Below are 25,638 nucleotides of genomic sequence, written 5' to 3'. Positions count from 1 at the left end.
CCTTATAGTTGCACAACCACATGGTGCAGCTCACCCGCGCATTTTGCGATTTATTTGTGTCTATGACCTTTGACTTTAGGCTGACAGTGAGTTTGGCGACCAGCGCACATCACACCAGCGCACATCACACCAGCGCACATCATGAAGCTGCAGTGAATACAATAAGGCTAATAAGGTCGGTTGCGCTTTCTTCCGACTAACACCTGGATGTTTGACTTGATGAGCATTGCTTGCCCGAGACATTCACCTTTTTCTGCAGGGGATTTTTTTAATGGGTTACTTGATTACAACTGCTGGAGTTGACCAATCGGCAGACTTATTGAAGGAGCAGCCCATGTTGCGGCCTAATTTATAACAATATCCTAAGTATCCTCACACTTAAGTATCTTCACACTTAAGGCTTGTAACGATGGTTTGTTGGGGTTTTGCTTTCACTGGACTTGATTTTCAGGCTCAGCGCCGGATTTACCTGGGGCAGTGCCCTGGGGTCCAGCATTGGGAGGGGGGGGGGGGGGGCCTTTCATCATTCAAATTATAATTTAAGCGCATATGCGCCAAGTTTAGCTTCTATGAACTCCAACACCTTGTTGTAGGTCTAATGAGACTATCCGGCCGATGTTATTGTTCAATCGATATAGAATTGCGCAATTAACTAACCTATACTTAAGATAACAGCGTCAGCGCAACAATATTAAACTACCGACGACCATCAGTGCAATATCGCGTTGATAAGTAAAATTGTGCATGGTCAGCATGCAGCGGTGTATTCATGGTTGCGTTGAGGAAAGCCAAATTCTTAAAAGTTGTTTTTAAAATTCCTGAGCTTGTCTACCCCGCCCAAAGTGCGTGAAGAGCAAACATTTTGTGTTTTTCTTCACAAATACCGCTCTAAAGCGCCTTAAACAAAATGTATTTTCACATTTGTGCAGACAATACAGCCGCCATATAATAGTTTTACCTTTGAGACGCCGTGTGCAACTGCTAAGGCCGTATACATTAGGGATGCGCCGCGAGGAAGATTATTTGGGTTCGTGCGAACCCGAATATCATGAGGGTCGACACGAACGAATCCCGAATCTATTCGCATTAGAACCAAACAATAAAATTTCCTCCAAAATTTGTCAAGTCTTGCTTCTAAAATGACGTAATCGATAAACAAATCGCTTTCTTTCGAAAAATAGCGTTTAAAAAACGATCGAAAAAGCAAAATCGTTAGGAAAACGACCTTCATTGTAAGTACTGCTGAGTTTAGTTTAGCATTGTCGGGAAAATAGATCATCATATTTTTACGAAAGTCAGTAAATTTATAAGTAATATTGTATTCGGGTTCGCCATTGTTGGTATTCGTGTTCGCCCGAATCTTCCATAAAGGCGATATTCGGCGAATCTATTCGGGTTTGGGTTCGTATCGGCCCATCCCTAGCATACATCGACTTTGAAACGTCGTAAACCCGCCTATTTATCTTATACGATTTTCGGTGCAAGTTGTAGCTGTGGTCGCAAACAAGGAAATGCGATCAGCGAAAAAGACTAAAAACGTAAAAAGGTTTATGGTTTAAAAAAGTTAGGTTCGTGGGGCGTATATATGACCCAATGCCCGCATCCTAACTATGCTAGTGCTAGCATATAGCTATAGCTAGTATTTAGAATTTATTTATTTTTAACAGTAAATGACAGATTCTCTGAAAATGTTTTAAGATTTTGACGTTTTTCTGAACGGAATTTTTACGGCAATCTGCTGAACCAGATTTGTCCCAAAAATATTAAAACGAAAAGGTCGATACAAATCGGTAGCAAGCTACACCACGATTAGTGACATCATTGAAATTTTAATGCTTTCTTCACTACTTATATTTTAACAAAAAAATACTTTTCCAATTCGATCAAACAATGAACAACTCCGTATCAGCAACTGCAATTTTTTTTACAAGCTTTCTCTCAATGCGTCATTACCAGAACGACAAGAAATCTGTGGTGTTTCAAGATCAGCTGATTATGTTTTTCACTTTGGTCCTCGTTTTATAACAATGCTGTTTGAAGCTTCCATGTCATAGCATTGCACTTAATATATAGTATTGCGGTGGTTATCAGAGCAATATAGCCGATGATGAATCACAAAAGAAAAAAGCAGTGAAAAAAAGACGTGGAAACAACTATGGTCCCCAGAAAGTGAGTTCGTGATAGGGGCTATGTTCTAGTTATGGTCTCCGCGGTGAATACGTCAGGTCATCGATTTGTGCAGCAGTCTTTCAAGTAGTTTTAGTTTAAAAAAATCACACTTCTCAGAGCAGTTTGAAACTATTAAAGCGAAATAAATACGCGATGCAATTCAAATGTTGGGAAAATTGAAGGTTCAGTTTCGACAAAACTTTATATTTGGTGAATATTTTTGTACTAAACATCATTTTAGTTTTGTTCGTTTGTGACGCAATGTAGACAATGGAAATGACAATGTAGCTGGCCGAACATTGGTGGGGCCCTTGCCGCCCCCTTCCCCTAGACCCGGCCATATGTAGGCTGTATAGTGGGTTGTATAGTGGGCTGGCTGTCAATAAAAAACCTCTATTGGAGATTGGCGAATATAAGTTTTAATGAGGAAGGTTAGTTACATGGAGTCAAATATCCGAATAATTAATTAATCTATAAAATCATCACAAACATTGAATTTGTAATTCTCAGAATTCGCAACAAGACGATTAACACGAAATTCATCCCAAAAACGGCGAAATTAAAATATTTTTAAATTTGTTTTCTTCGGCGCATTTCAGTGCAGTCACGTGGTGCAACAAGACCAGAAATAGCAACTGCTTCAGCGCACAAATTCAGCGCACAACCCACGTTCGTTCCTCAAAGCACGCCGACCCAAGTGGTCATAACACAGGCGGGGGCTGGCGCACCGGGAAGCGGAGAAATTTCCCGGTGGACTTCGGTAGTTGTGGCCCCTGCGTTCAAGGTTGTTGTATGTTGTAATTACTCTGTTCTTTTGCACTATTACAACTACCAATTACACGTAACCGTTATATTGTCGCCTATTACGCTTGGGTCCGTGATACTTAGTTTTTTCACAGACAATTAGCTCAGTGTTAAACGTATTTTGCGTCGTACTCGTAATCACTGCGTGGTTTAACATTTTGTTCGTTGCCACGTCACAAAGCACGAAACCACATCCACTGAGTGATTCTACGTGACTGATTACGTCATTATAAATTTTGAGTACCGTATAGGACATAGGTTGTAGGCTACGCAATACGCGGTATTTCCAAGCATTGGACCATGGCCTCCCCCTCGAACCCAATTTTTGGGAGATCATTGGCTTTTTAGGTTTTTTCCGATTTGCGACAACTTATCGGCTATAACCTAGAAAATCATAACACTACTCGAGAATACGGCGTTCCAAAACCGTTTACTTGAAATTTTCAGCTGTTATGTGTATAAGTATGGGAATACATTGCATTTCCAGGCCATTTGGATCATATCCAATGTATGTATGCGATACTTTCGAAAATAGCATACTTTGAAATTGGATATAACCTAACCGTTGAGGTCAGGAACAAAGTTGGTCGGTTGTATATTTGTATAAGCCTAAGGTTTGTCAGGCAGTTTTAAAACACACACCACGTTTTCAACCGACGAAACATAATTTTATCATCTACGGTTACATCAACGTATTTCAGATCATAACGCAGCAAAACTGCGCAATGATGCCACAAAGTGCAAAAGTGCAAAAGTGCAAAAGTGCAAAAGTGCAAAAGTGCAAAAGTGCAAAAGTGCAAAAGTGCAAAAGTGCAAAAGTGCAAAAGTGCAAAAGTGCTTGTCTTTTGTTATGCGTGCACATATCAATTCAAGATAATTTAGCCACTGGTTGTAACAATGTTTGTTAAGTACATTGTACGTGCTGTAAGTGAACACATTTGAACTCTGTAATCATAAATACACATTTACCCACGTCTGCACGTCTGCACGTCCGCACTGTTGTTAATGTTAGTTGTTCTGCATTTTCCTAACGATTGTAGTTGAAGTCAAATTGACTTTCACGTAAACAATTTCAAAGTTTTACGAAAGGCAAAACATATCACGAATTGAAAAACCAGGAAAAGCTCTCTCGGTCGAACAGCGAATCCACTAATAAGGACAACTCCGTGCAACTCAACTCCAGCTGTGACATTCAGCAGGCTTAGTTGAGAGGGTTCAATAATTAATCAACCGTTGTTTAAAGATATCACACTGCTTGCTGAGTAACCAGGGAAGATGAAAATGTGAACTAAGCAAACAAGGAAAGGATGCATGCATGCACTATATATATCATCGAGCGGCTTATGCGGCCTGCTTGTGTCTCATCCCCAGTAAAACATGGTACCAGGCGTATTTAGCGCAGTTTACTCGGCCTTATGCTCAGCTTTAAATGTTTGGACTCTCTTGGTTTTGCTAGCAGTGTCTTTTTATCGATGGTGGAAAAAGCCTCATCCTAATTTTCCTCCTGGTCCACGTGGACTCCCAGTAATTGGTGTACTTCCATGGTTGGGAGGTGATCCACAGAAGGTGTTGTTCGATTGGGGTCAAAAATACGGACCAGTCATGTCAGTTAGAATGGCAAATGTGGACACAGTATTTCTCAATAATTTTGATGCCATAAATTCGGTGAGTTGCTGATCAATAGAATCTTGTGTAAAGCTCATTTCCAATACAGCTTTATTATTTATTTTGTACTCGCGCTTTCATTCGCTCACTGCATCGTTTTATGGCAAAAGCTGTGGCGACGCGCTGAATAAAACTTCAATCTGGACTCGCACATTTTCTCTTCAGGCTTTGGTGAAACAAGGCGACACTTTTTCTGGACGAACAAAATTGAAACCGGCGAGTGACATACTAGGTAATAATGGCTTAGTTATGACCGATTATGGTGAAAAACTGCTCAATCAAAAACGATTTGCCGCGAAAACTTTGAGGAGGTAAGTCCGCTATTACAGGCTAAAATTAAAGAAATTTGAAAAAAGAAATATTACCAATTGTGACGTTCACCAACGATTTGTCGAATATTATAGACTGGGAATGGGGAAGCAAGAAATGGTGGACATTGTCAATGAAGAAATGGGTCACTTTGCAAAATATCTGGAAACACAAGTTGGAAAACCGATCGATCTTGCGGTAGCCACCTTTTCAAAGAAATACGTCACGTTGCCTTTGTTCACGAGCATACAATCCAGGGAAAGCTTGATTATTCAATCACCTAATTCGTGTCTTAAGATTTTGTTTTTATTTTATAGGTGGACTATAACAACATGACCGCCAATGTCATTTGCGTTACTGCATTTGGACGAAGATTTGACTACGAAGACCCGCAATTCAAGCGCTTATTTCAACTTCTACAAAACCAGTAAGCCCATAACCTTTAACCAACGGATGCTTGGTTGTATTCTTTTAGTAATAACCAAATCTGGCGCTTGCTCAGGCAAAGCTGTCCATGGCAAATTTCGCTTCAAAGAACAAAATTGTGACGTAAACTCACGTTTAATTCGCTTTGAGCTTTTAAGGTGAAATGGGACGTCATTTTCTAAGTGACGTTCTTGGGCGACTTCGTCGTCAAATTTGCAGGAATTGAAACACGCAATTACTTATTAAATCTATTAAATGCAGAATTAATTTTGCATTTATTATCGGATGGCTGCAAAGCTTTTAAACGTCACTTTCCATACCATGAACTATTATTTACAACTGTGGTTCAGCTACGTTGCCGACGAAAGTCTCCTCATCCTCTTGTTCTTCTTTTACAATTACCTCCACTTCATTCCTCCATTCAAGGGGGTGAAGGAAAGATTTGCAAAAACTGAATACGCCATTTTAGGTAAGTCATTGCTGGGCTCCGTGAGCATGTTGATAAACTCCGCATTAAGTCAAACAATTAAGAGGTTAATTGTACTTTATTTCCTCTTTAACTTATGACTTTTTATGCATTTATAAGCGAACGATTTGCTTTAATGAAAAGCAAAGATGCTGTGTCCTCATAAATTCTAATTTAAATCATTGTTTGGTAATTTTGGCACGAACTTCAAATTTTTTAAGAACCCTGAAACCGCGGCCAGGAAGAGATTGGGAGCCAATTCGCTGAAACAAAATATTTGTTCATACTAGAGTCATTATGACATCAATTTTATCCCTAACTCCGCCAACAGATGCAGTGCAAACAATTATAGACGAACACAGGAAGGACTTTCACCCAGACTGCATCCGAGATTACATTGACTCGTTTTTGTACGAGCAGAAATATGGAAAAGAAAGCAAATATTTTACTGTGAGTTTAACTGCATTTATCGTAAAAGTTGCAAAGGTGTTTTAAAGTTGAAAACTTGCTTTTGCAGGACACTCAGTTGCGGGTTACTTGTCGCGATTTATTTGAAGCTGGGACCGACACCTCGAGCAGTACATTGGCTTGGTTAGTCCTAGGCTTGTTAAATTATCCGGAATGTTACAAAAGGATCGTTGCAGAAGTGGAACAGGTCATAGGTATCTTCTGCAAAATGCTTGTAGGATGTCTCTTTTAAAAGCGGCGGTTTCCTTTGTATTTAAACTGCTTTTGTCACTCTCCACATGATGCGTTTCATTAACTTCAAGGACCTGGTACAAGCTCCCGCTTCAACAATCTTCAAAATGTATTAAAATTTTTTTATGTAAAATGTGATATTTTTTGTTCATTGTGACAACAATTTGAAGCTACGCGGTTGTTCGATGCGGTGCGCTATTACGATTGTTATGGATTCGTGACCACTTTTTGTCCTTTGGATCGATTAGATTCAGTTCTTGTCGGTGTTTTTAATCATTTTCGTAGGAAGCGCCGACCCTACAATGGCTCACAGGTCAGACATGCCAGTCACGTGCGCTTTCATACAGGAGGTGATGAGATACTGCCCCATTGTACCCAGCGCAGTCACTCACAAAACAACAAAGGAAACGACTTTGCACGGATTCACTTTGCCAAAGGGGACAAATGTGAGCGAACAGAAAAATTGGCCGTCTTGGCCCTTTCACTGGTCACAGCTTATAACGTTAAGTCAACTCTTTTTGTTTTTATTTTCTTTCAGGTGCAGCCGAACATTTACGCGGCTCACTTTGACCCGAGCACTTGGTCCAACCCGCGGCAGTTCAACCCGGATCGTCACATCGACCGGGACGGGAAGTTCGTTTATTCGGCGAAGATCATTCCTTTCTCGCTCGGAGCACGCGCTTGTACCGGTGAACTCCTCGCTAGGATGGAGGTCTTCCTCTTGTTTGTGGGGATTGTGAAGAGATTTACCATAACATCAGGATCTTCTGACCTCCCTTCAATGAGGGAGGGCCACCTTGGAGTGTTTTACGGCCCAAAGTCGTACAAAATCATTCTTGAAGTTCGTTAACTTAAAAACAAAATTTTCTAAAATAAAACCCAGAAAAACATGACACAAATAGGCAAACATGATGCCTGACGTTTAATGGACTCGGTAAAAATATGTAATTGTGATTATTTGAAAACAATTAACTCTGAATGAGATAATAAAGGTGCAAGTTGTTGCAACTGAAACGTCTTTTGAATTGTGGCCGAGTGAAATTTCAATAAACTAAACGCAGTATAATTTTGAAAGCTGACTCACTGTATTTATCACTGGACTTCCTTACAACTAATATTTATCTTATGGCAATATCAGCAGGTGGTGTAGCGAACCCATTTTATAATGGTTATGTTGTGTATATAAGTCGATAAACCAAACACAGTTTTAAGTGACATTCGTCCCCTATCTTTGCTGACTGCAACCATACGACCCTGATAATTTCAATTGTATTTGACAAGACGTCACAATGGCAAACATTCCAAGGACACTCACTAGTGAGCAATTAAGCAAGTTAGACAAGAAATGCTCATTTCTCGCTGAACCCTATTTCAACTCGAATGTGTTGATTCAATTCACTGGAAACTATTGACTGAGTTCACAGGCTACTGAACTCATTTTTAAACTGTTCTATAAGAAAAGGACAAAAGTCCGCTTATTTGGAAAATGCAAAAGAAAATTTTCAACCTTAGTTTACAATTGATTGGTCGTTTCAACAGAAGTGTGCCAAGAACGGATATGACGTCACCGTATCGGTTGAGTGTTCAGTTTTATAGGCTGTGTTATTCTTCAATGTTATTATCGCTGCAATGAAGAAAAGGTGACAATCTACAAATGCGCGTAATTACGCATATAGACTTAGTATGGAACGCCAAACATTTTTACGCCGTTCTAAGCAAAAGCCAAATTTTTGAGAAAAGTAGTCTTTGCTTCATTAACAGATGGAACTTGCTATTGATTCAATGCACATTGGCAGTTATCTCAAGGTGATTGGTCGCAATAAGCTCAAGTAAAATAAGAAGGAAATCAAAATACGTTTGTTGCCTTTTAGGAGTAGCCAGGTGTGCAAGTAGGCGGCAGGTTTCGGAAAATCCAACTGTTTGAATTTGAAATTTTAAATTTTTCTAGATGTGGCGATGACGCTGAACCATTGAATGTAGCGTCAATCACTCTTGGTCAGCACCAAGTGGTCAACTGTGTTATGTCGGTAAATTACAGTTTTAAGTTTTATTGAAATTTTATCATTGCTGGTTTGGCAGCGTGACGAGCTTTGATTATTATGACGTAAATATTAGCCAAACGCGAGGTATCAGTAAAGATTTGAAATCATCGCTGAATATTCTAGAACGAATTCGGAGAAAAAACTCACATAATTACGTAATAATTCGTCAGTTAAAAATTATTAAGTTCGGGTTCCATCGTTTTCTTTGTTGATCTTATTGTGACGTGTTGAATCGGTGTCAATATAGTGAAGTTACGTCATGCAGTGAACAACAAAAGACATCATTTCTGTCACCCAGACATGGTTGTGATTGGCTGCTACTCATAATGGCGTTAGTTTGACAAGCAGCCCCCCAAACCAAATCAACATAATCGCGGCTAAATCTGAAAGTGTGATGGTAACCTGTAGCTTACGTAATAAACCGCCGTTGCTTCCAAGAAAACGCAACTAACCAAATTATGCCTTTCCACAGAAAGCCTTTAACAAACGCCACAGCCTTGTAGAACTTTTTACGTCACCGAGCTTGATCACGTGGCACCCGTACTATGTTGAAGAGTTATCGAAACTGAAAAAGTTAAAAAATCGACCAATCGAGGTCAAATTCATCCGATTTTTCAAGGAAACATGATCGACGATTCACCGTTGATTACGATTGTCAAAAATCTGCCTAGTCAGCATTTTTCTTAAGTTTGTGGAGAAATTCGTTGACGTCGCGCGTTACTTGAAGCGGAAAAGCGAGCTTTATATCATTTCCTTGTTACGCGATCTCTACGACCTTAAATGACTTCTACGTACGACTCTGTGCTGCCACTATACATCGTGTTCAACATTTATTTTGGTGTCATGTGTTTGCTACTTGTGACGTCTTGTGGTAATTACGTAATCATTCCTTCATAAACCAGGCAGGCTTTCATGCAAGGTATAGTTTATTTTTCCGTTTAAAGTAGAACTCTTTTGTCAAACTAGACTCAGTATGAAAATGCACATGGTGGTGAAAGTAGGCACATTGTAAACATAGACATCAAATAAAATAGTTGCCCTTATGAAGGCCAGTTTGCAATAACATTTCCGTTAAAATTCAATTCTGGAATAAGATAATTTCTGGTTAAAATTGAGAATGACGGACTTGGGAATTGGGAACTCAAAAAATAGGGATGGGGCCGATGAGGAAGGGAGATCTTCCGCACTTTCTGTTCGCTTCAGTCGTCTCGGCGTAGAGCGCGGAGAGAAAGACGGACTCGTCGAAGCAGAAGCGGAGTTGGGGAGGGGAGAACATGCGGAGATACCGAGGAGTAAGCAGCGGCTCCGGACCGTCGTGATCGACAATCTTCATGAAGAAGGAGGAGAGCTTCATCAAGTTGCTCTCATCCAGGACTTGGTCGAAGTAGTTGAGAGATGAGAAGCTCCCAGACACGGAACCTGCAAGTTAGAGATCACGTGGTGGAATTAGCGGACACCATTGGTCAATTCCAAATAAACGTCCTTACCTCGCCTCGCAGTGTTGCGGTATCCATTTCTTCCGATGTAAAGATATTTCTTCTCGCCTCGGTCCCTCCTCCGTGAAACCAGCGCTCTGGAGGCGACTCCAACACTTATTCCGTTTATGTAGACTTTTGCTCCTTGATCCCGGTGCCAGGTGATCACGACATGAGTCCACACGTTGGGGGGAATGGAGCTAAAAAAAGAAAGACGACCATGAAAGCGTCACATGATGCACCAGACAACAATTTATCTTCCGTAGTTCAAGCAAGTCTAGACTTCGACACTATGAGGTTTCACTTCAAATACATTGTGCGTGTAGTTTATAAGATTGTGTCATTTTCAAGTATGTACCTTGTGTCAAATCTCCTCACTGTGTAGCTGTAGTTTTCATGCCTCAAGTTGAAGCGTAGTTCGTCTTTCCTGTCAAAAACAGCGTTGTTAAAAAAAGCACGACGCTTTATTGCCGCTTCACGCGCAATCTCCCACCGACTCACCACCAGAGCTTCTGCATCTCGAACACGGGACGACTTCCTTCTCCTGCGAACGCAATGAAGGTGTAAGACTTTCCTGCCACGTACGGCACCGGCTTCACCAGGATCGAGATCGTAAATCCGTTCTCGCCGGGCAGCGCCTCCTCTGGTTTGTTGCAACGTACGTAGGTTTGTCCATCAAGAGTCGCGCCTGCATCACAATTATTACGTCATAACCATCAGCCTTTCCTCATACAACTCATACTTTTTGCTTATTTTCCAGCAAGCCCAGTAGTCGTTCATTTACTGCGCATGCGCAAAGCCTAAGTGTCCTCACCCGGTATCCCACTGGTTGGTCCTTGTAAGCGACCCCCCAGGTAACTGCAGCGAGACTTTGGGTCATAGCGCGCGAAACCAGGCGGAAGGTTGAACCACAAGCCGTGGTAGAAATCTAAGATGAACACCGATTCAGAAAAGGCGAGATAAAAAACTTGGACAGGATCGGTCGCCATTTACCTGGGCATTGGAGTCCTTCCGACTCACACATCCGTGTCTGGATCGGGACTTCGTCCAGGCCGCATTTGCCGATGTTCACCTCTTTATTCAGGCTGGGATCGACGCATGAGCGCGACCTAGTGGTGGTTTCTGGTTTGCAAAACTCAACACATGGTTGCCATGGTTTCCAGTCACCAAGTTGAGGGGCTGTGACATAATAATTGATGTAAAAACGACGATTATCACCGCATATGCATGGAATTGCGTTTATAAGGAAACTCACCAGGGCAGCCAACACAGTCTGAGCCGCATACTTGGCAGGGGGTCACGGTGCTGAGACCATCGACAGAATATAAGCGACTGACTTTTTTATCTGCCAAGACATGATCCATGATTAGTCGTCGGCATACTTTAAAGCTACCAATGAAATCAGTCGGTTAATGAGAGGCACCTGGCTTGTAGTATTCAAACGCTTGCAGTGTTGCCGGCTTCGACTCGCCCACGTCGGCGAAACGGAGAAGAACAGCTTTGGCGCAGAGACCCTTGCCTGGGGCCAGCTGCAAGGAGAAGTCGGTCAACAGGTTTCCATGACATTATTAAAAGCCGTTGACGTCACAAACCTGATTGTAGTAGACGTTGACGCTGTCTTCATCAACTTCGACCATCTGCGCGGTTGGGTTCCTCTCCTCCTCATCGACGACGTCAGCTGTGAAGCCATTAAGGAGCCCGATCTCGAACAAGAACATTCCGGTTGGCTCCGTTTCACCTTCGGCGAGTCTGAAACAAACACGTCATCGCGACGTCAATATTACAGAAAATTCAACGTAATGACGACATCACTTTAACTTACGCGCAACAGAAATTGATCGACGCAGAGTTGATGTCATCACTGCTGACGTCAACAGTGCAGTTAAAGGGTTCGTCTATGTAAGGGTTGTTGGGAATGTTGTAGCAGACGGACAACTGCGCCACTCCGATGCCCACACCATCTGCGGTCACAACAAGATCCCCATCGACCGGTGGAACCTGAACACATCGCGCGTCATAGATGAATGGATACATCGCGCGTCATGGATGAATGAACATATCGCGCGTCATGGCGTGGATTGGTCGAACGTTTGACTTACCATGGCCGACTGCAGCACAATTGAGTTGGAGTCGTCGATGTTGAAAGATTCGAGGAAGGAGTCGTCTTCGGAGTGGGCGGCGGTAATGGTCATGTCCTGCTCGCGACCTGTCAATAGCGCCGCGACTTGGGACAGGGCTTGGATTGCAATCACCGTGTCCTGTCCAACAAACGTTGGTTATCGCGCATCAGAGGGTGATTTCGGGGAGTTAGACACAGGAGAGCGTACCTGGGTGGATGAATAGCCTCCGAGCTCGTTTTGTTTCGATGTGATCCACTTCATGACCGGAGCCGCCGATCCTAGGTCTTCTCTCCTGACGTAAGTGAGCAAGGCATAGGCGGTCATCTCAATGTCGTTGCTTGGTGGCTTGCGGTAGGGGGGACGCCAATCATCGCGGTACATCGACGCATCTCGACTTGATTCCGTCCAGTAAGTGAGACCGCCTAGAAAGTTATACGTCACAAAACATGCACCTTATCTACTCAACAAGTCCATCCGTCTATGAGCAAACCTACCAGTCGTTGTCGCGACTGCCTCGAGCGCTGTGAGGGCTGCACCTGCACGGTCACTCTCCGACACGTGGAGCGCGTAAGTGACCAGGGCGAGGGCGTACTTGTTGTCCATCACCATGCTAAGGTTGTTCTCGAGATAAGCTCGGGCTTTAGCAGCGGCTTGTTCGATTTTCTTCGCAAAAACATTTCACAAAATGTTTCAAACTAAACAACTCCGAGCACAAGTAGCAATGTAACGATAACTACCTTGTTCTTGATTGGGTAAGGTGTTTCCCGAAGGGTGATGAGCACGTAGGCCGTCATTGTGATGTTGCTGTCAACTCCTCCCTAGGTAAAAAGCAGAAGAATAAAAACTGTTTGATATTCCAGTAAATAACATCCTTGCGTGGGACTCACTTGCATCGTTGAGTGAATGACGCGTCCTCGCTCCATGAAAGAGCCGTCAGCGGATTGCAGGGCGACGAGAAATTCAAGGGCTTTGTCGACGATGCGCGTTTCAACCAAAGTCGGTCGTAATTCTCGAGCAAAAATAAAACATTTCGCAACAAATGCAGTCAACCAGGTGCTGCCGACCTTGTCTCTTGCACCAAAGGCGCTGTAGGAACCGTCACTGAGCATGTACCTGAGGAAAAATGGGGGAAGTTGAGTAAATTTTGTCCTGTAGTTAAACAACATGTTTTCAATCCGATCTCGATTTACTTCAGTTGATTCATGTATCCGGTCTGGAAATGCTGGAACGCTTTTCTTTGCGTTTCAGCGTCCAGCGTTCCAGCTCGTTCCAGGTAGAGAGTTACGAAAACATCGGGAGCGAATCCCAACATGTTCTGCTCGCCACATCCACTCGGCATCTTGAGAAGTCGACCCAAGTTGTTCATCGTCCCGCCGAGGATGTCGCCTGCATCAACGCATTGTTAAACCTTCTGCGCAGGAATAACATCGCAAGTTTTTATCGCTTAATGCCACTCACCATAGACATATAATGTCACTTTTCCTGACTCAGGGACAATCCCTGATGGCAATTTTATCTCGAGTTCTTCTCTGGTCGTTTCTTCTCTGTCTGACTCGCGGTTGAAGAGAGCGGACGCGGAGTAGCATTGCTCAATACCTCCAGGCTGCAACCGTCAAACACTTCGAGTTTCATCACGGAAAAAGTTATCAACTGTCAAGAGTCTGCTGTGATAATAACAAAGTATGGCTGTGACATAATAATTACTTACTCTGACGTAGACTGTTCGTGTGAGCGCATCTCCAACGAGGTCAGTCACTGCTTGAGCTGTGATTCCGAGCTCTCCCAGAGCTGTGCTCCTCACTGGGAACTTGACAGAGACGGATCCTTGCCGCGGAATGTCGAGAGTCCTCACAGGTCCAGCCGCTTCTGGGTCGTCCCCGGGCCGAATAAGGGTAAGCCCCTCATCGAGAGTAAGAGTCAATCTCGCCTGGATATAAACAATGAGTGACGTCGAAGCATTTACGCGGTCAAATAAAACGAGCTGTTTGTTGCTTACTGTGACGTCACTATCTTGATAGTTAAAGACAATCGCCTGGACAATCATAATCTCCCCGCGAGTGACCTTCACAGGGAGGTTGAGAGAAACAAAGAATTGTCGGAAAACGGTGATCTACAAAATGTATGTTAATTAAACAACTTTGCCTTTTATGGGGACGACGTTAAGCCCAGTTGGATTGATCCTGACCTTGGAAGTGTCGGCAACACCAAGTCCATGTTCATCCGAGATTGAAAATGCGCTGAGCACCCATGACGTGATCGTGTCTGGTGCTTTTGTGTCGAATGTTGCGGATCCATCAGCCCTGACGTCATAAATCTCAATTATTTCTCACTGATACAAGATTGTTTAATCATAAGCGCATAGTTATGAAATGACATGCAGATAGTGCGCTTTGTAACGAACAGAAAGAAGTGAGACCTGAGCCATCCTCCATGCAAAATCATGCATTCACTTATATTTATGGGCGATTTGCTTTGAAATCTTGAAACTTGGGCCGTGAAACGAACCAGAGCCTGATATATAACTCGAGAGCATGCGACTTCTACTCGCGCAGGAAAGTTGCAAGGAAACATGCACTGAGGCCACATAAGGTGGAAGCAGCGAAACAGAGCAGGAGAAAAGCTATTTTTAGGTGTAACTGTAAAAAGCTTGAAATAAAAAGCAAACGGACTGAAATGTTGTGATAATTGTGTGCTGGACGTTTAAAACCTCACATTCGTTTTTTTGTTCGTAAAATTGGTTTAAAGTTGTCGTTACCCGGTTAACTTATCATCCCAAATCCAAGTTTCAGGGAAAAATGATCTGACACTTGGCGATGGCGCATCAGTAGAAGATGACTTATCTTGGAAGTCTACGGCGGCTACGACATTCTCCTTGTAACGAATGTCTTGAACTGCAATAGATAGTGCGGTTTATTTTGTCTTGAAACACTCGCAGACGCAGAAGATCTATTCGCAGAACGGTGAGCGTCATCATTCGTACGCGTTATGTTACACGTGTTGATATTCGCGTTATTTTTAATCAGATCCATGATGGAAGTTACGTCATGAGATGATTAGCTGGTCAGTCTCGCATGTTGGGCGTCAATGGCAGTCGCACGCTTCGGCGGATCGCTTTATGCTCAAATCGCAAAGAATTTCTTTCAACCCCATGCAAGGAAAACCACCAAAACGACAAACCCCATCACAATGGTAAAAATCACCAAACGTAGTTTAGGTTTGATACCCAGTTATATCTTCATCCCAGATCCATGTCTCTGGAAAAAATGATCGCACTCTAGGGGATGCCCCACCAGTGGAACCCACGATTCGATTTTCTTGTGCTTCGTCGACCGCGCCAAATGCAATCTCGGAAAAGTAATCAACTGCACAAGGACATTTTCAAAGTAAATCCCAATCCCGGAAGTAAAGCGGCTAATTGCTTAAGTAACTGGAGCCAAAATAACAAATTTTACCCGCAAACTAAAAGACCGGTATAATTGGTTGAAAACAAACTATCAGAAGTGACTTATTTGATTTGAACAAATGTTTTACGCAGCGTCCCAATGAAGACAAAATGTCATAAAAATAACGAGTTTTTTCGAGCTAAAACGACAAGTTGTACCAGACGAAGAGGGAAGTTAATTCATGGCAAATCTGCGTTAAATTTCCGCTCGGAGTAAATGTCAAGTTGAAAAGTTTGTCATACGTCATGCCGTTGTTGTCTACAGGCACGATGCCCGTCAAATTAAAAAATAATTTTTGAGGAAACAAAGGCGACGTTGATGCTAATCGCGAATAAAATTATAAAAACTGGAAACAAAACAAATAAGTCGTTGCCATGCCAGACATCCTTTGTTACTCGCATAAATGCTTTTATGATGAAAACGTCACGTCCTGATATAATGAATTACTCTGATATGGCGGTTTCCCATAACCAGGTTTCGGGAAAAAATGATCGAGGTTTCGGCACCTGGAGCCAACCTTTTGTAGAGGCGGCCGCCCTGGATTCATCGACTGATAGAGCGGCAACCTCAAACCCTTAGTCTTCATAAATATGGACCAAATAACCCATGTCAAAATACTCATCTATGAGGACAAAGCCGAACAAAGTTTCAATTTTAATGCTGCACTGGAAAGCCACAAGTGGTCGCCCTTTTTCAGCGGGATTCTTCAAAATTACTTCGAAACGTTTGACTGGAAAAAGATCGACGTGTCAAAACAAGTTTTGTGATGTCACAGGTAGCTTAAAAACTTTGCAGCTTCAAAACACAAAAACTAGTTTGGTGACATTCGACACAAAATAAAACTGCACAGAGACCAGATTTCACTCTGCTCTTATAAATCATTTTAATCAATCATGCGCTTGGTCAGTCAAGTGAAGAACTAAAGAATAAGTTTCAACCAAGAATGTTAAGGGTTAATGTTAGATCAAGCAACGATTTATGAGAACATTCCAGAATTGTGAGGCAAGCTGATGACCGAACAATAAAAGCCTTTGTCTAACCCGGTAACGCTGTCATCCCAAATCCAGGTTTCTGGGAAAAATGTTCGAGTCCTTGTGGGGGTGGGGGCCTGCACCGAAGTGGCGCTAAAAGCAACGGGCAGTCTCTCTGCCGCACCATTCACCCCACGTTGAAAGAAGAGTGGAAAAGGGCCGACTAAATAAAAGAGAAAATCTAATGCGTTACCGAGATATATCAAGATACGTCGTTTTTAAACTTCATATTGAAAGAGTCTTTGCACTTCAGCATGACGTGGCCTGAAACTATGGAGAGACTAGTCTTAAGACAAACGATTGTAATTTCGGTAAAAATCAATGCAACCATCTCACAGGATTGGATCGGAGATATCTTCAAAACCCGGGGGGGGGGGGGGGGGTCTATAGCTATGAAACCGTCACGATTAGTGCTAAGCTTGGTATTCAACAACGTTTTTCTCTATATTTTAAAAAGATGGATCTTAATTCTTATTCCCTTATAAAAAGTTTGATATTGATCTTTCGATGGAGTCCCGCTTCGCACAACGCGATACCAACATATCATATAAGGATAAGCAGAGCGCCGAAAATCTAAGCAGAGCATAAAAAGCTATTTCTAAAGAAAAAGCAACAATTTATGAGAACATCCCACAATTGTGAGGCAAGCTCTTGACCGAACAATAAAAGCCTTTGTCTAACCCGGTAACGCTGTCATCCCATATCCAGGTTTCTGGGAAAAATGTTCGAGTCTTAGTGGGGGTGGGGGTGGGAGCGGGCGGGGGGGCAGGCTGAGTGACGTCAACAGCGAAATGGGGGGCTAACGGCTCGGCACCGTTTAAAAACACTGGTAGAAGTATTGGTCGAAACTCTATTGGTCGTAATTGGACTAAAAAGAAACCGAGACATGAATGTTTGCGATAAGTTCAAGACGGAAAAGGACTAACTTCATTTTTTTAAAAGAATTCACTTTTCTTGGTTTAATATATTATGGAGCCTTTCTTTAACGCTTAAGAGTATTTGGGTAGAAAATTACTGGTAGAGAATATTTCTATTGACTTATAAAAAACAGCTTATTTGATATGTTAAACTAATATCTTCCCATACAAGCCTCCAACATTATCAACAAAACTTGAACATCTAAAATTACTCATTGACATTATTTAAATCAATCATCGAAAAAGTAACTCACAGTCTGGTTCCGATTGGAAGATCAGTCCGTCTGTCAACGCAATAATGCCGGCTCCCTGAAACACATTCCAGCGTCATTTCTTTCGTTTCAACTGACGTCATTGAAAACTTCCACATAGTGAGGTAAAGTGATGACGTCATCATAGTACTAACCTCGAAGACGAGTTTGGCGTCTTTGGCGCCAGAGGGTCTGGGGAACCACCACCGGAAGATTCCTCCTCCTCCGTAGAAAGAGTCATCAGACACCGAGTATTCGTTCAAGTCATCCCTCACCTGACACCACAATTTGTGATAAAAACACAGTACAGGTAATTGTGCATTGTGACGTAACAACTTACTCACCCTCTCTTTTGTGATGTCATTTCCTGATTTGAGGAGTAGAACGCTTTGGTCGATCGCTCTCAATCCGACGTAGGATCCTTGAGATGACGTTTGTACTCGGATGCTGACGTCATCGCCTGCATCGACGGTCATGGCCGAGCTGCTCATGGTGACCTGGTGATGGAGATGAATTGTTGGAGGATTTGGCAGAAGATGTGGGAACCAATAAAATAGCAGGAAAATTGAGGATATTTTACCTGATTCTCCAGCGAGAGAGAGACGGTCAAAGTGAGGTAATCTGCCACGATCTCTCCGTCGCTCCGGATGTGAGAGACGAGGAAGTTGACGCTCGGCATCATCTCCTCTGTGATCCGGAGCTGGTAGCTGTGATCCTTCTCCGGCAAACCAGACTGAGTTGTGTACATCGCTTGCGACAGAATCGTTCCACGGGCAATGACCTGCGGGTGACGTAACAACATCGTTGACGATATTTCATTGAATGACGTAGTTAAGGGGCAGAACCACCAACCATGATCTTGAGGTGAGAAACAGCTTCTGTTGTCTTAATTGTGAGATCAGCCATGTCTCCAGGAGCAACGTTGCTGTCATCGGTCATAATTTGAACGAACGAATCAGATGGCGACTCCGCTCGATTGGCTTCCCATTGGTTGGAATAACGGCCATACTTTTCTGTGGCGTTCGTGTAAGGCTGCAACGAGACACAATGAAACTAGAATGCGCGTCATTCATCTACTTCTGCGCGGATCTTACCCTGAACGAAACGGTCGAAAACTTGTCAGGCTTGGAAGTTAAGCTGACGACGACGATGCCGTTTGGAGGGATTTTGTAAACCAAAGTCTCACGTTCTGACTGACGTGGCTGCGGAAACAATGATCTTCCATCCGGCAAAGCTGAGTCTATCGGGCGCGGAACAATCGACCTGAAGGGATATCTGTTGAACATGGAAAGGAATGACCTGACAGATTCTTCAAGAAGGGTCCAGCTTTCAAAGTGCAAGAAATAATTTGCTTGAATAGAAATCTAAAGCAATTAAATCTAAGTTACCTGTACTCCACTTCAACTATGAGATGGTTATTGAGGCGGTCTTCCTCGGTTAGGGGCTTCCCGTCTTGTTCTGTGACTTGCACCTAAACGTAAAAAGTGTTGAATCCCAAATGAGAAATGTGCAGTCACTTGTGATGCTGCTACTCACATAAGCTGTGTAGAGCAGGCCTGGCTTGATGGTATCTGGCTTGTACAAATTTTCAACTTTGATGTTTGTTCGTTCCACGTTGATTGTTGCCGTGTCGTTAAATATGATGTCTGTGAATCTCTCAGTCACGTGACCAGTGACTTCAATGTTCATCTCCGATTCGCCGTCCCATCCAAGGTCGCCCATGATCTCCTCCATGGTGATGAACTCTCGAACAGAGCCATCAAACTTCTGCGAGAGCAAATGACGGTCTAACTCTCATTCATTATAATACACTTTCCTTGCACTCATGCAACTTACCCTGTAAGTCTTCGATATTGAACTTGGGTTGAAAGCGCGGCCATACCTGGGCTGCATCTCAATCAAAAGCGTGGCGCTTCCCTTGACAGGCTGCCCGAAAGTGTATCTGCAATATTATGAAGTGTTCACGGTTAGTCAAGCAAACCGTCTATGACGTAATAAAGCAAAACGCTTACTTTGCGTCCATGGTAACGGTGAAGCCCACGGAGCCAGGATGGATGTAGGAAGGGGCGGTGAGGGTGACCTCAAATTTTGGAAGTTTGTAGAAACGAACAGTCACTAGGAGGGTCTCCTTGTATTCCTGCATAAAAAACACTCGAACAATGCTCAATCTAAAACCGCATTGTTACGTCACAAAAGATGACCGACCTTTGCCATGAAAGAAATTTCCCACTCTCCGTTCTCGGCATCCTTGTTCAAAGCAAGCTGCCCGCCAGCGACACCGTGTGAAAGAACCATGTTTTCCTCCAGGAGCACAATGTTGCCGTTTGGGTCTTTCACCTGGTACGTCACATCACCAGTCAAGGGTCGAAGGTCAGGGGTCAAACAAGCAGCTCGGAAGCGGACTATTATGAAAAAGAATGACATCATAATTTTCTTAAAATAATCAACAACCAATAACTTGGGTGAAATATTTTCAGAAACATAGCAATTACTCACTCGTCTCTCCTGGCTGGTAGATCGCTTTGTCGGTCTGGATCAGAATGGAAAGAGCTTTCGACTCGAAAGTGAACATCGTGGTCGAGTTCTCAAGAAGCATTTCTCCGGTTTCTGCATCGAACGCGGTGAAGTTGAACACAAACTTCGTGCTCCCGCTGTAGTCGAGTGGAAGCTGGAAGAAACAATTCAGCTCGTATTACGTCAGAAACAACTCGTATTACGTCAGAATCGTCAGGACCTTAAAGCTGCTTGATTTACTTTTCATTTCAACGAAAAGTAACATGTTTAGTTCTGCGTCAGAGTAATTGTTTGAATAAGCGCATGAAATGAAATTGTAACGACAGATAATGGCTTCGTTCGGAAGTGTTCATCATGAAATGTTCATTTAAGATCGAAGCCTTTATCTACCGTTACCATTTCATTATTCGAAAGTGGTCTCAAACGAAAAGTTCACGGCAGTCATTCCCGAATGAAGTCTTATCTAGCGTCACAACTTGATTTCATGCGTTTCGTCAAACAACAAAAATCAGAAATTACCTTTCCGAGGTTTATCAACGCGTGACCGTTGTCTGAAACAAAAATTAAATATTATTTGCTTTTAAAATATTTCACTTTTCCCTTAAAACCGCATTTCTAAGTCAACTTGAGCAATTTATGAGATGTTGATGGATACTTACTGACAACGTCGACCGATTCCAGGCTGAACAAGTCGTCGTCTGAGTGAAGCATGGAGCGAACTTGCACTGGGATGTCATAGGCGAGCCATAGATCATAGGCCACGTCAAATCCAGGCCGAATGTGCTTTGGAACGTTGGCCTGGTACCTGCGATGAGAAATAGACTTGCTCAGGTCGCACGAGGCCGACATCAGCGTAAAAATACCGACAAAACTTACGTGGCTGGATGGCCGTTGCTCGCCTGGGCTCTCGCAGTCAAGATGACCAGGAGGCCGGCCAACAAACTTAGTTTAATCATCATTACAATGATTTCCTGAAAAACATCGCAATCGTTGAGTTAATTCGAAACCGCGCATTGCGTCAACACCAGATCATTGCAACGCGCACGTGACAAAATCAGTTGATTTTGATCAGCGAAGACCGATAGAAATTCCCCGGTTATGAGATTAATCGAAATCTCTACGCTTGAGTGAATATTGAGCTTATCTCGGCGGCGTGGTCTTCCGCAACTCGGCGTAAATTCATTAAAATGACCGGATCCGGACATAGCAAACCCGGTGACTTCACCTCAAACTGCTCGACCTTTCTGTTATACGTCATCCGCTTATTAAAGCCGAAGATATGACGATTCTACCTCAAATTATCAACTTTGAACAGATGAACCAACCAGCTCTCTATTTATACCCGTGCGCGAGAAAAAGGCATTGTTGCCGATCACGTGATTATTCCGATGAGATTAAAATCACGTGACACCATCGAGATCCTTAAATTTTAATTAAAGCAGAGTTTGATTTTTAAACGTCTCAGCACTTTCAAAAAAACTACAAGCTCAGAAGTCGATCAAAAAATTTGAGAATTTTGTAACCGATTTACGAAAATTGTCGGAATAAAACCATAGTTGCGTCATAATGCGGACCATTGTTCGGTCAAAGACGCTTCCTATTACATCGCGGCTTATTGCTCAATGAAACTTATTTTATTTCATAATAAAACCTAAACTTAGACCCAGATATAAATTGACTTTTGGCGTAATCGCGTCGGAAATTAAAAGCGCTTCGATTCTGCGCAGTTCTCCACTGCGCATTTTAATTGCGCAAACACGCCCAAAACATTTCTCTTCGAATGTCGATGTTCCCAGCAACGCCGCGGCCTTATATAGACGACCGGCTTCGGTAAAGAGCGTTGCCGATGGTTAGCCCTGGGGCGGCCGTGAGTTGGTGGTTTTTAAGCGCAAGAATCGCGATTTTTAAATCGGAGCTGGAACTTTGAAAATTTTCCACCTAAAGTTTCGCGGAAATCCCCGTGATGTTGTTTCACGTCATAATAAGCTTCTTATTAAATTTTCTTTAATAATCTGGCAGAATGCGAAGGACATAGCGAAGTGGGCAACGGAAGTGACGTTTCTGTTTTCGCGCGATTTTAAAGTTTTGTTTACCACCGAATGTGACGTGTCCCATGCCTTGATATCGTCGCGATAAAAAACATTCTCGAGTTTTTCGAAACAACAAAACGTGACCAGACCAGGTTGAGAAGTGGCATGATCACGTGACCATAGCTGCAAGAGGTGCCGCTCGACATTTAATTGCAAAATCGACGACGAACGCGCGATTTGTCTGCGTACGACTTTTTTAAGCTATCATTAGTTTTTAAATACCACTTTTTAATTCATGTTTTTTTGGTTTGCCGGCATATTTTGTGCGCTGATAATTACCAAGCAAGACACAAATTACCGGTTTCGCAGCGGGGCCTTTATTTGGTCATAAATTATTGTGCAGGCTGTTGCTGCAAAATAATTGACCAAGCTATTTTTTCTAACCGTTTTTCAACAATATCGTTGCATTTATTTTCGCCATAGTCAGCGCAAGGCTCAAATGTGAGTCAATTTTGAAATGATTTGTTTTGTCTGAAGCAGCCTCAAAATAATCCCGTGTTTTTCACCAATTTACTTACGAGTCCAACGAAACTATAATTAGCTCGAAGTAAAAACTTGAAAAACAACAGGTTCAGAGAAATCGCTTTTTTTCTTTACGCCCCATCGGCTCCGGTGACGTCACAGTCTCGAGGAACGTGACAAAGTTCATCGTCGTTGGTTTCGCTGTGATATGGAGAAGATGTTGCTGGTTTTTGAAGCTCGTAAAATGTGAGTAGTTTTTTAAGATTACTCAAAAAGCCACTGTTCCAAAACAATGACTCATTGTTGCGTGATTTGTTTGGAAAACAGGCTCCAACCTGCCAGATCGTGGTGCAATTTATGCGCGGTTTCATCACATCAGAGTGGTGTGATGGTTCGGAACATTTTCAAACTTAATTGATGCCAGCTCAAGCGGTGGACGCCGGTTCACGGAAATTATTTTTGCCAATCCTTTTGTCTGGGCCGCAATGCTCGTGGTTTTGCAAACTGGAATGAACTCGGTCTATTAATCGCTGGTAAACGATTTGAACCGGTGAAAACCTGTGTGACGTGGCCAAGTAGCGTGACTGAGTGCAAATTTATTTGTGGCAGAGACCGAATTTGTTTGGGCTGAAAATAATCGAGCAAAACGTCCTCGCCCACACAACCTATCAGTAGAGGAGTGATTTTTAGTCCGAAAAGTTCAAAAATTAAAAGATCGCAGTTTGCAGAACTCCAAGGATTTCTCGGTATTTTGTTGCATTTCAAAACTTTCCCTTCTTACTTCTGACCTTTTGTTTGGGAACCTTTAATTTAATTTTATTTAATTTTAAATATCCCGGCTCGCACGAGTCTGCTCAAGATAAGCCGGTCCTCATTTCCGTCCTTCCAAAAACCATCGATGTTCGTGTAAAATCCTCATCTAATTATAGCACAGATCATTAAATCAATTGCGTTGCCGCACTGCACCGGCACATCGCCAGTTTCTAAATTGCTGCAAAGCTTCAGAAGACGGCGGCATTGGCGTTTTGAAAAAGATTAGGTTGTTATTGATGTCACAATTCCCTTTATCGCGACTAAGTAGAGACATTTACTCGAATTGCCCAACACCCTATCGTAGCCGCGGTAATTGACGTCCCAAGCATGAGGTGTTCGGCTCGTAGTGATGTCAGATGCACAGGTCTTTACTTTGCCTGTGGTTCACACTGAGCATGCGAAGGAAGGAAACATGACGCCTTAAAATTGCCACCACACAGGTCGTTCGCTTTGCACTTTTTGTTTAGGGTTGCCAAAACTTGCCATACGTCCGCATTTCCCCGGACATGTCCGGAATTTTAGTGTTCAAACTGCGTCCGGGGGGAAATGCTAAAATATGCTAAAATGTCCAGAATTTTTTTAAATTGTTTGTTGCGTTACGGGTAATAATTTTATTGTTACGTCATAAACGACAATACAGCGCTGTTTCGTGTTTATCCTTCTTTCACAAAAAAGCAATGGCGGTAACGTACTTTGGTAATATTTTAAAGTTGGTCAAGGCAACTGAGGTAAATTTGTTATGGATTGCGCATTATCAAATATAGTAACCCTAGCCTAGAGATCTCCAGAGGTCAAATCAGAGATGGCCCAATAGCCTAGTGAATTCACGACACTATGTTTAAAAACCCACTCCGGTATACAATGGATGGGCAAAGCATTGCTACTGTGACGTCATATTGACAGACAATGTGTTCATACCTCATTTTAAAAATCCGCTAGTGGGCACTAAAGAGTGTCCGGATTGTAGGCCACGAAAATATCGTAACCCTATTTTTGTTGCAATCTTGCATCAGATTGTTTGACATAAACATACCATTATTACCATATGAAACGGTTGTCCATCAATTCCAACCCTGGACGAGTTAACCCACGCATGTTATTTCGGTTGATCTGGAAACCACCAAATAAACGTATTCGTCACAGGGGTGACGCAGTGAAATCGTTTGCACGACTCACTTTAGTTTCTTGTGCTTATTAGTAAACATGAAAAGATAAAACCTTTATTGCGCGCGCCTGGAACTGAACCTTAAGCGAATATTTTTTGAGTAGACGGAACCAGAATGCAATAACTCATGTTAAACTTTTTCTGAACAAATGAAGAAGATAAAGAAAAACCGGGAAACGGATTGAAACCTTTCTCGGTATTGATTGCTTTATAAGTGCGATGATTTTACCAAAACTTTATGAAAACTTATTCCCGTAGATGGCAGAACAAGATGCGTGGGTCTAGGCGCCACCACTTCTAAAAACCAAACTTGTTAGAAATTGGCAGATCCCCAGCAAAAGTCGAGTACCGTTATGAAAAACATTTTGAAAAATATACTAAACCAAGAAATATTCACTTCTAATAAATTTCTGAACTCCAATTCGTGCAACTTGGACAATGCAGCTAAAGAGATTGTAATGACAGCAATTAGCTGGGATTCGAACCCGGCGGAAATCATAGCCTATGTTTGCAAGTTTGCTGAACCAAAATCGGAATGGAGCATTTATTCGCATGCAACCTATGCAAACTCGAACGGGAGTAGAGTCGATAAAATGAAGTTGTGTAAAACCTAAACCGGAAATAAACCGTTTAAAGTTTCTTTTGAAATCGGAAGTAGCGGTTCTGACACCATGTTGGTATCATAACGTTATGAGCTGACAAGCAGTCAAACTCTAAATTAAGCCTGGAATTTTTTTCTTTAAATTTTAAAGTTTTTTTTACGTTATAATAGCTTTA

General features: G+C 42.6%; 2 protein-coding genes across 5 annotated transcripts; one reads left to right on the top strand and one right to left on the bottom strand.

Moving 5' to 3' along the window:
• Positions 1-4,167: 4,167 nt before the first annotated feature.
• LOC143460903 (cytochrome P450 2B1-like) lies at positions 4,168-7,612 on the top strand. Its single transcript, XM_076958584.1, has 9 exons — positions 4,168-4,638; positions 4,804-4,949; positions 5,043-5,145; positions 5,265-5,374; positions 5,724-5,842; positions 6,171-6,289; positions 6,357-6,501; positions 6,824-6,984; positions 7,077-7,612. The coding sequence occupies exons 1-9, from the start codon at positions 4,351-4,353 to the stop codon at positions 7,386-7,388; spliced, it is 1,503 nt and encodes a 500-aa protein (XP_076814699.1). The 5' UTR covers positions 4,168-4,350; the 3' UTR covers positions 7,389-7,612.
• Positions 7,613-9,488: 1,876 nt separating this feature from the next.
• Positions 9,489-21,365, bottom strand: LOC143460951 (CD109 antigen-like). Of its 4 annotated transcripts, none has more exons than XM_076958649.1 (36): positions 21,208-21,365; positions 20,991-21,136; positions 20,851-20,882; positions 20,314-20,485; positions 20,023-20,219; positions 19,830-19,954; positions 19,654-19,759; positions 19,354-19,584; positions 19,206-19,288; positions 18,912-19,092; positions 18,670-18,849; positions 18,398-18,598; positions 18,162-18,314; positions 17,973-18,092; positions 17,821-17,875; positions 17,331-17,517; positions 14,361-14,475; positions 14,172-14,285; positions 13,884-14,102; positions 13,634-13,778; positions 13,366-13,561; positions 13,063-13,288; positions 12,913-12,993; positions 12,670-12,838; positions 12,383-12,597; positions 12,155-12,313; positions 11,878-12,053; positions 11,648-11,804; positions 11,479-11,584; positions 11,311-11,400; positions 11,049-11,234; positions 10,870-10,983; positions 10,557-10,743; positions 10,414-10,482; positions 10,068-10,255; positions 9,489-9,999 (listed from the first exon to the last, which is right to left on the bottom strand). In XM_076958649.1, exons 1-36 carry the CDS (start codon positions 21,288-21,290, stop codon positions 9,722-9,724), a joined length of 5,442 nt encoding a protein of 1,813 aa, XP_076814764.1. In that variant the 5' UTR covers positions 21,291-21,365; the 3' UTR covers positions 9,489-9,721. The 4 variants fall into 4 exon arrangements, with proteins under 4 accessions (XP_076814764.1, XP_076814766.1, XP_076814767.1 ...); XM_076958651.1 differs by lacking the exon at positions 17,331-17,517 and adding an exon at positions 16,659-16,812; XM_076958652.1 differs by lacking the exon at positions 17,331-17,517 and adding an exon at positions 15,399-15,537.
• Positions 21,366-25,638: the final 4,273 nt, after the last annotated feature.

The sequence above is a fragment of the Clavelina lepadiformis genome, chromosome 5 (assembly GCF_947623445.1).
Source record: "Clavelina lepadiformis chromosome 5, kaClaLepa1.1, whole genome shotgun sequence".
Lineage (NCBI taxonomy): Eukaryota > Metazoa > Chordata > Ascidiacea > Aplousobranchia > Clavelinidae > Clavelina > Clavelina lepadiformis.
The sequence above is the reverse complement of the archived record's forward strand: the minus strand, read 5'-3'. Positions and strand labels throughout refer to the sequence as shown.